At 36.4% G+C, this 10,551-nt stretch overlaps 2 protein-coding genes across 2 annotated transcripts in view; one reads left to right on the top strand and one right to left on the bottom strand.

Annotated features, from left to right (window-relative positions):
- The first annotated feature begins 1,373 nt into the window (after positions 1-1,373).
- Positions 1,374-4,042, top strand: LOC110111353 (phospholipase A1-II 1-like). The gene is made up of 2 exons (XM_020843178.2): positions 1,374-1,974; positions 3,294-4,042. Exons 1-2 carry the CDS (start codon positions 1,374-1,376, stop codon positions 3,935-3,937), a joined length of 1,245 nt encoding a protein of 414 aa, XP_020698837.1. The 3' UTR covers positions 3,938-4,042.
- Positions 4,043-5,302: 1,260 nt separating this feature from the next.
- LOC114579140 overlaps positions 5,303-10,551 on the bottom strand; it is a 62,438-nt gene continuing 57,189 nt past the window's right edge. The window contains exons 5-6 of the mRNA XM_028692867.1: positions 5,936-6,159; positions 5,303-5,821 (exon numbers count right to left, since the gene is read on the bottom strand). Coding sequence (XP_028548700.1) covers positions 5,303-5,821; positions 5,936-6,159 — 743 coding nt within the window. The remainder of the gene's footprint in view (positions 5,822-5,935; positions 6,160-10,551) is intronic.

Genomic DNA, 10,551 nt, shown 5'->3' with positions numbered 1-10,551 from the left:
CGGCTTGCCTAGGGTGACCTAAATTAATCCATGGCTGATCACTCATGAGTCGTATTTCCTTCAGTAGATCAATATAATCCCTCCCTTGCCTGGGGATCAACCTTAAACATTTTTCCAAATCCCATTGGCTCTTCCCAAGTAACCTTAGTTACCGGGGAAGCCTACAAAAATTAAATTCCCACCAAAATTCCCATTTACAAATCCTTTAAATAGCCCAATTTTTAGCCTTAACTTGGTACTCAATTTGGTTTATCAAGCTCCCCTAGTGCAAGAGAGATTGAATCCCATTCTTTTCCACATATTTAATACATGTACCCAACATCAGCGAGAACAAACACGAGTACCTAGTGAGAGGAGGAATAAGTTCAAAGTTTTTATTACAAAATTACTTGTGTCATAAAGATTGTTATTTCCTAATATATATTTTTTAAGACATTTAATTAAAAATTTCTTAATACTAATCTAGTATTTTTTTTTCTTTTTTGAGGTGAGTCGTTTCATTGGTTCCATTTATCACCTGTACCCAAAAAAATAATGGAAGGTTTGCATTAATGATTAAAAGAAAAGAGTATTTTAATGTAACAAATTCGAGCAATTAAATTTACGATTCATTGCTCATCATTTTCAAAAACTCCATAAAAAATACGAAATCTCATTACTTTTGTAAAACTTCCTGTAATAAACTTTATCATATCCAGCAGGTTTGCATTAACTACCATCACTTACAGGTGTTGCGAAACTCGATTATTAGCTTGAAGACATTAGCGCATGTATATAAACCTTTATTTATACTTAGTCCTAGAAGATTAATTCAATGTTGGCATTAAATTGATGTGATCACAATATTCAAAAATGAGAAAGTTCATTGATGTCATAAGCCCGTTGGTGGATTTTTCGCCTCCGTTCATATTGACTCGCCTCCCTTCAAGAAGACTATTTTCATGGGTGCTCAGCTTTCATCTGATTCTTAGACATTCTACAAACACTAAAGAGGACATCAAATTGAAGTCTACTTCCAGAAAAGGAATTTACCATGTTTACTCCGGAAAGCAGAAAAGATTGGCACGATATTTTAGTGTCAATTCTAGGAAATCCCCGCCGTCAAAACTTCAGAACATAAGATTCCACGAGGATGACTGTCGAAGCAATCTCAACCAACAAACCTTACATGCTTCGCATAACTTATCCACAACCTAAACAGATGATTTATATGCCTGATTAAAACAAATGCTGAACAAAAAACCGAATCTTGCACGCAATCCCCTTTGGAAAACGACAACCAGACTCAAACAGATAGGCAAGCAAAACCATGTATAAAATGCTAGCCTCTCTCAGATTTAAGTACATAAGCTATCTCCTCATCCTCCCCGACGATGGCGTCGCAGAACCTCGCGAAGCGCTGGCGCGAACTAAACGGGAAGAACAATTGGGAAGGCCTTTTGGATCCTCTTGACCCCGACCTCCGCGAACACATCATCACCTACGGCGAACTATCGCAGGCCGTCTATGACGCATTCAATGACGACGAAGTGTCGCGCTTCACCGGCGCGCCGCGGTACGCGCGCCATGACTTCTTCGACAAAGTGTTTCTCAAGGCTGGTCGGCCGTACAGCTACACGGTGACAAAGTTTGTGTACGCGACTACAGGTGTGGAGCTGCCGGGAGGGTTAATACTGAAGTCCCAGGCAAAGGATTGGAAGCTGCAGGAGTCGAATTGGATGGGCTATGTGGCTGTGGCGACTGACGAAGGAACGGCGGCGTTGGGCCGGCGGGACGTTGTGGTGGCATGGAGGGGAACGGTGAGGCCGCTCGAGTGGGTTAATGATTTTGAGTTCGTGTTGGTCCCCGCCGGTGATATTGTGGGGTCCAGTCAACCAGACGTTGGAAACGGTGGCAAGGAGCCAAAAGTATACTTGGCATGGAAGTCTATTTACACTTCGGAGAATCCAAAGTCGCCCTTCAATGGGACATTACATATTATGAAATAAAGTTTTATGTATAAAATTCCCTTATAACTTTTATTTTAAAAAATAATAAGATATTATTAAATTAATTATTTAATGGGTTATTCTTATATATTATGATTGATACTAAACTTCTCAATTTTTTTAAAATTTCTCTAAAAATAAAAATTTAATTTTGAAAATATTAATTCTAATTATTTAAAGTATTCTTTTATTTTAAATAAAATCAAATGGATCAGATATATGGAATTTATTTTAGTTAGCTAATTGGCGCCACCTCCAAGCAAGATAAAATAACTGGTTAAAGCAAGTATTAACAAATATGGCATAATACGCCTACCTCAGCTGTGCCGTATTTGGTTATCAAAAGCAAGATGACCTAATCGCATTTATAATACAATACAGCCACATCTAACACATGAAGCAAACCTTCTGTAGTATTTTTATTTTATATGGGAAGTAGCTGAAAGTAATCTATTCAATAAATCAAGCATCTATTTTAAATGTGCAAAACAATTCGACTTTCAAAGATCAAATTAATTAACTGCAGTGTTTGTGCTTTCTTCGGTATGAAAATTTTTTAGCTTAATATATTCTTCAAAATATTTAAATTAGAATGCCAGGTAGCTATCAACTTGTCTCATTTACCTAAACTTGCTGCCTGCACGCAAATATAAATTAGAGATAGTTGCTGATCGAGATAAATAAATTTTTATTCAAATATATGACAGACTTTTTCTTTTCATTATAGGACAAATTAAGGCTTTGTTTGGGATGACTTTTTTACCGCTTCTTAAATCAGCTTTATAGTACAATAATTATATTAAGGCTTCGTTTGTTATGACTATCTTACTATTTTTTAAAATAATTTTTTAGTACAAAAATTAAAATTTGCGTGTTAAAAATTTGTTTTATGAAGCGGTAAGAAAGCCGTCCCAAATGAAGTCTAAGACACCACTTTGAAACGGCTTTTTTATTATTTTCTAAGTTCAAAAATTTGTAAAAAAATTGTTCTAAAGGGAGTTTTTTTTTCTTTTTTTTGAAAAATTTACATAACCATGTGACAAACTTCAAGCAAACGAACATCGCGCCTGTGTGAGAAAAACATTTGGAAAATATTCCATTGTCCTTTAAACTTAAATCATAATGCACAGTTAGCCACCCCTTGCACCTCTAGTGTGTATATCTATTGTCTTTGTCCTTGTTGGCAAGACTAGCTACACCATGCAAGCAAAATCATCGTTTCTTTTTTGCATGATTATAAATGATCGAACTATTACAGGCATGGAAGATATACTTTCAGCTTAAACGGCTATCAACAATCATTTTTCCTTCTCCAGGTTCTTAAAGAAATAAGAAGGCTAATCGACTTGTACCAAGACGAAGAAGTAAGCATAACTGTTACAGGACACAGCCTCGGTGCCGCCCTTGCCGCAATCACATCTGTGGACATCATCACCCATGGACTCAACAAGCCAACTGGTCGCCCTGACTTCTCCGCTCCTGTCACCGCCATTGTCTTCGCGAGCCCTCACGTCGGCGATGCCTCATTCAAGAAGGCATTCGATGACCTTGCACCTGACCTCAGGCTGCTTCGCATCACTAATAGCCCCGACTTAGTCCCTAAGTATCCCCTTATAGGATATGCAGACATTGGCACTGAACTTGTCGTCGACGCGCAAAAGTCGAAGTTCTTGAAGTCTCCCGGCGGGCCTGTGGGGTGGCATAGCCTAGAAGCCTATATGCATGGTGTAGCAGGAACTCATGGGAGTAAAGGAGAGTTCAAGCTAGAAGTGGATAGAGACATAGCCCTACTTAATAAGTATATTGATGCAGTGAAGGACGAGTACATGATTCCGGTTTCTTGGTGGGTGGAGAAGAATAAAGGGATGGTTCAGGGTGAAGATGGGCATTGGAGATTGCAAGACCATGAAGAAGACAATGATGACATTTTTATGAAATTATTGTTGTAGGACACGTGGGAGAAAATAATGTGATATAGTGAAAGTTTGTTAAATTTCTTAAAATGATGTAAAAAGAGATTATCAAGCAATTTTTAACTAAATGTAATAAAATTATTGAGGATATGGGCCATGTAATAATTAATATATATTTATTATTGTTGGCAATATTTCGAAATAAGGGTAGATTGGAGGCATGTAATGGGCTATAGAGATTTCGGATAGAAGAACAATTTTATCAATAAACTTATGTTGAGTAGTTTTCAACTTGAGTGTACAACATCATGGCATTCCTATTTATAGGTATGAAAGCTCAATCTAGAGACTTCTATTATATAGCAAATCTAGTGTCTTATGTAATTATTACAAATATCTTAGATTTTTCAACTACTCTAGAGTCTTCTACATTGTACAAGATTTTAGAATACTCTAGAATAATTGAGAAATAAGCATCAAGTTTTATCACTCCTCCTTGTTGGGAATTTTGATAACTCCAATAATGTCACACAATTGCTCAAACTTTCATAAATATTTTAGTGCTTGAGTTAATTTCCTCGTTGCTCTCAGCTTCTCTGATGAAGAGATATTTGATGCCAATGTGTTTGGTTATGCCATGAAATATAGGATTATTTTTTTCATTGCAGTAGCTGATTTGCTATCACAAAAGATTTCTATAGATTTGTCTTGTGGTTCAACCATATCTTCAAATATGTGTTTTAGCAATATAGCTTGACTTGTAGTTGTTGTTGCTGCAATATATTCAGCTTTAGCTGATGATTGTCCCACTAATTCTTACTTTTTTTAATCCCCAAGAAAATTTATCAGTGCCCAGTGTGAAATCATATTGACACCGGACCATGTAGGGGCTCGACGAATCGACGTCGACAATCCGATGACGGTCGCCAGACACCGCTCCAAGAACTTCTTGGAGGAAAAGATCCACCACCTAAGAATCACTCTTAGGATACAGGAAACACATGAGACTAAACTCACATCATATTCATATCTCCAAATATGACTATTACAAGTGTTGGTTATGTATTTATAGCCAAAAGAAGCAACATACTAGGCTACACAAACAAGAGAAAGCATAACACCTATATAGCCATACAAAATATCATATGAAATTAAATGGCTCTGAAGTTCAACATGATCAACGGCTCAGCTCCAGCGTCATACTACCGGGGTAGGAGGAACTTCAGGCCCATAGCAAGATGTATGATTGGCCACCATAAGGAGGTGAATTTGGTTGGCTAAACCAGTCTGCATAGGTCCATCCAATGTCCATTTGTCTACCAACCTTCAATATCTCAAGAGTAGCATAAGCAGATGGATTAACTGTGATTATGAAAGCATCTTGGACCAAAGGTGTTTCTTTCAGCCATCTAGAGGAGAAGATAAGAGCTTCACGATCCAAACCACTGAGGAGATCTTTATATGTAATTTTTTATCAATGATGGTGAGCGTAACTGTTGTCTTGTTTGGAACATTGTGAATGAATAGTTCCGGTTGGATATTTGGCTCTGGCAGGTTATCCATTTTGCCCTCATCATCATCATATGCGAGTTGATCAATATCAAGAACTCCACCGAACATGTCGTCATCATACACGTCGTACACCGGCTCATCATAGAGAGGAAAAGACGATGAATTAGACAATGGATCTTCAATTTCTTCGAAGCTGAACTCGATCGAGGGTGGGGTGGATGAGATTTGATCATCTAAAATGCCCTCGTCGTCATCGTCGGTTTGTAAGGATCTTCGTTCAATCCTTGACAATTGTAGTTTGAGTCGGGCGATTTCTTGTAGGAGGTTTTCAATTTCTGCTTCTTGCAGTGGACTTTGATGATTTCGACGAGGTGACAATCTTGTCGAGGAAATAATCACCACTTGGACCTTTGCCCAAGATATAGAAAATGAAAATAAAATAACCTACAGGAAGAAGAAAGCACCCTTCTTAGCTTCTGGACCGCCCTTCTTGACTGCTGGAAGGAGAAAGAAACTGCCAACAAAAATCACTCCCAGCTTTCTTCCGGGACGGACAAGATGGTTGAGGCAGGCGGCGATGGAAAAACTCTTCTTGAGCCCGGCGGCGACGGCAAAACTCCTCTTGAGCCCGGCGGCGACAGCGAAAAGCAAAACTCCTCTTGAGCCCGGCGGCGACTGTGAAACTCTTTTTGAGCCTTGGCGAGGAACTCTGGTCATCTTGTGCGGAGAAACCTTGGATAGGTTCGCTAGAAGAGAAAACCACCACCATTTTGGAATAGTGGAAATTCAAGAATGGTCTCCATTGGAATGAAGGCTGAGTTGGAAATTTTCATGCTATCTTTAAGAATCAGATTGCAATCCAGCAGAAGATCTGAAACAAGATTTGGGCAGTTGGAATCAGCCCAACAGCTGGCTGATATCTTGCTTTTCTTCACCGAATCAACGGATGTACTAATTCCAACAAACTACTGTTTGCAAGAGTGAAAGAATGGCTAAAGGAAACGTCAGTGGCATCCAGCATGCTATGGCCTTTTCAGAACAAGAATTGTATCTTGTTCATAACACCATGGACTCAATTCCTTCTGTCCTGTAAATAAGAATTTTAGTGCTTTCTTGCGGTTTGATGTCGGAGCTGAACCTGTCGGACCTTGAACGACCTCCGACTTGGCTTCTTCCGCCAGTTCTTCTCTTCACCACCTGAGGACTTCTCAGGATACAGAGCAAGAAGAACCAGTTAGCTCTGATACCAAATGACACCGGACCATGTAGGGGCTCGACGAATCCACGTCGACAATCCAGTGACGGTCGCCGGACACCGCTCCAAGAACTTCTTAGAGGAAAAGATCCACCACCTAAGAATCACTCTTAGGATACAGGAAACACATGAGACTAAACTCACATCATATTCATATCTCCAAATCTGACTATTACAAGTGTTGGCTATGTATTTATAGCCAAAAGAAGCAACATACTAGGCTACACAAACAAGAGAAAGCATAACTCCTATATAGCCATACAAAATATCATATGAAATTAAATGGCTCTGAAGTTCAACATGATCAACGGCTCAGCTCCAGCGTCACATATCATAATGTGCTCTTTATATCATCCAATGATCCTGCCCAACCACTATCATTATATCCCATTAAATTTGAGTTGGGAGTAGATTCATACCAGATACCATAATCATTTGTTCGTTACAAATATGTATGTATTCTTTTAGTTGCTCCTTAGTGATGCCATGGGCTTTGCATCAATCTTGAAATTAAACTTGTTGCATGCATAATGTCTGGTCTTCCAGTTGTTAATTAAAGAAAACTTCTAATGAGACTTCAATAGTTTGTACTGTCTACCTTTGGTGCATTGTCTTCTTTCATGAGTGCCTTGTTGTCTAATGGAGTAGCTACTATCTTGGAACCATTCATTTTAAATTTATTAGTAGACCTTCTATATACTTGTTTTGTGAGATAAAGATCCCATCTTCACTCTGGTTTACTTCTATCCCAAGAAATTTGTGTATCAGACCTAAGTCAGTCATTTTGAATGTCTTCATCATATATTCTTTAAAATCCTCCATCATCCTCTCATTATTTCCTGTATAGATTAGATCATCCACATATTGGGAGAGAATGAGTATATTGTTTATACCTTGAGTCTTAATGTATAGTGTTGGCTCACTTTTGCTCCTCTTGAAACCTTGCTCTTGGAAGTAGCTGTCAATTTGATTACACCAAGTTCTTGGAGCCTACATTAACCCATACAAAGCCTTTTTTAGATCTTCTTTTCCATTTATAATAAATCATTGAGGTTATTCTACATAGATCACTTTTTTTGGATAGCATTTAACAATGTTAACTTGACATCTAGTTGATAGATCTCTGATCTCTTTTGTGTTAAAAGTGTTATCAGAGCTCTTATTTGTCAAGTCTAACAACTAGAACAAATGTATTATTGTAGTAAACTCCAAACTGTTGTGAAAAACCCTTAGCAACTAGTCTTACTTGTGTCTTTTATTTAATTCGTATGGCTTGAGCTTTGTCTTGAAGACCCATTTTACTATAATCATCACTTCCTTGTGGAGAGTCGACTAACTCCCATGTCTTCTTCTTCTCAATCATTATTATTTGTTCTTCTATAGCTTTTCTTCATACTTCTTGTTTTGAGACTTCTTAAAAGCTTTATGGCTCTATGATTGAAAATTTATAATACTCATAAATCTCTACTAGGATTTTGTTCTTCTAGGCGGTGATTCTGAATATCTAACTTGAGCTGGCTCTTGAGTTGGCATTCTAGTTGGATTATTGATCTCTTCAACTTGTTGATGTGTTGATGGCAACAAGTTGTTACTCTTTCTTTCAACTTTTTCTGTCTTCCCATTATATGTAGCATCTTCATCAAATTCCACATCCCGATTAATGATAAGTTTCTTTGTTACAAAGTTATAGAGTCAATATCCTTTATATTGAATTCTATAACCTAAGAAAATTTATTTTTCTGATTTTTCATCTATCTTACTCATCGTTTATTGTGAACCTTTACATATGGCTTTCTTCCACTCTAAGCCTTAATTGGTGTCTTTTCTTTCACTGCTTTAATTATAAATTTATTTATAAGATAGACTGCATTATATACAGCCTCAACCCAGAAGAACTTTGGAAGACCTTTATCCATCAACATGGCTCTAGCCATTTCCATTATTGTCCCATTCTTCCTTTAAAATACACCATTTTTCGTTGATGTATATCTGACTATGAGTATCCATTACACACCTTCTTCTTCATAAAACTTATTAAACTCTTTTGAGATATAAAATTTTCCTCTACCACTTATTACCATCTTCAAATGGTGATCGCTTTTCTTTTCAACTTCAGTCTTAAATTTCTTGAAAATCTAAAATACTTAAGATATTTCATGCATGAAGTAAACCCATGTCATTATTTTGTAGTCATATATGAAAAAAATGAAGGGCCTATTTTACTAAAATGATGGAGCATGAATTGACCCGCAAACATCTGTGTGGATATGCTATAGTGGCTCCTTAGCTCTCCATACTTCTCATGATGGAAATGGTTGTCAATGTTGTTTACCAAGGACGCGTCCTTTAAAAACTTCATCAATCTCCTTTATTATTGGGAGATTTTTTTTAACATAATCTTCTAATGAAGAATCTTTAGCCTATGGAAGTTGAAATGCCCAAGGTGCTTGTGCCATACTAGTGACTCTTCTACTTGTACCTTTATTGCAATTTCACTTGTATATCTCCACTGAATTAGAAAGAACCAAATCTCTTTCATTATGACCTTTGCTATTTTAGGGGATTTATCTTACTTGTCATAAATTTTTTAAGTATTTCCCTCAAAATACAAAAAATATACTTTTTCCATCATTTGGCTCACAGTGAGTAGATTTTGATCGATGTTAGGAACCAAAAGTAAATCATTGATGTATCTCATTCCCTTTTTTGTGTCAATGGCAATGGTTCCTTTACTTGTTGTCTCCATGAAGTCACCATTTCAAATTTTAACCGTATTAGAAATTGTAACTTTGCAGGCTCTCATTTGGTTAACTATTTCTTTTATTTTAGAGAAATAGTCTTTTGTGGTCTCAATATCATTCATTTTGATATTATTAAAATCTCATTTTTGATTATGCATCTTGATGGAGCGTACCTTCTTAGTTCCTTGAAACTCCTCTTGCAATGTATCCCATGTTTTTTTAACAAACGTTATGCCCGATACATGGAAAGATTTCATCAGTCATTGCTTGTTATAAGGCAAAAAATGCTTAAGAATCCTTTTGTTGATTTTCATTAAGCACCTTCCGTTGATTTACTGAAAGAATTTTCATATCTTCAATAGCATTGAATCATTCATCAACAATCTTCCACAAATTTTGGGAGAAAAAATATTTCTTCATTTTGATGGACCAAAAATCATAATTTTCTCTATTGAAGATTGGAATTAGAATGGTAGAGTGATTGGAGTTTTTCATTAGGTCTTATACAAGATTTCTACAATGCCCAATGAGTGAGGCTCTCATACCAAATATTTGAAATGTTTTTGAAGATAGGTAGATTATAAGCAAGCAATGGGCAATGGAGAATTTACATAAAAGAACAATTTTATTAATGAAGTTTTGTTGAGTAGTTTTCATCTTGAGTATACAAAATCATGGCATTTCTATTTGTAGGTATGAAAGCTCGATCTAGAGACTTCTATTACATCACAATTCTAGAGTCATATATATCTAATTATTACAAATATCCTAGATCCTTCTATTACTCTAGAGTCTTCTACATTGTACAAGATTTTAGAATACTCTAGAATATTTGAGAAATGAGCATCAAGATTTATCTTTTTTTATGTAGAATAAGTTGATTGTTTACAAAATTATGAAGCATAGGAACTAAAAATTTGAAGAAGGCAACAACACATCTTTATTGAGAAGTTATAGGGTATAGGAATGCAAGAAGATGTGAAAAGATATGTTTTTTTCATATTTGTTGTATTTATTTTATTGGTATAGGGAAGATCATGAACCATCTTTTTTCCATAAAAAGATGCAATAAATTATTGCATATTCTGAGTTTGTAATAACAAATAAAAATTCATCATCACTTTAAAAAATTGGGTCATCTT

Source organism: Dendrobium catenatum, unplaced genomic scaffold (assembly GCF_001605985.2).
Source record: "Dendrobium catenatum unplaced genomic scaffold, ASM160598v2 fragScaff_scaffold_176, whole genome shotgun sequence".
NCBI classification, from domain to species: Eukaryota; Viridiplantae; Streptophyta; class Magnoliopsida; order Asparagales; family Orchidaceae; genus Dendrobium; species Dendrobium catenatum.
The sequence above is the reverse complement of the archived record's forward strand: the minus strand, read 5'-3'. Positions and strand labels throughout refer to the sequence as shown.

Bases quoted from the DNA above. Each gene is read 5' to 3' on its own strand.
- LOC110111353 (XM_020843178.2), top strand. From the start codon at position 1,374: ATGGCGTCGCAGAACCTCGCGAAGCGCTGGCGCGAACTAAACGGGAAG. The intron at 1,975-3,293 runs ATATTATGAAAT...AACAATCATTTT, and splicing joins GCCCTTCAATGGGACATTAC to TCCTTCTCCAGGTTCTTAAA.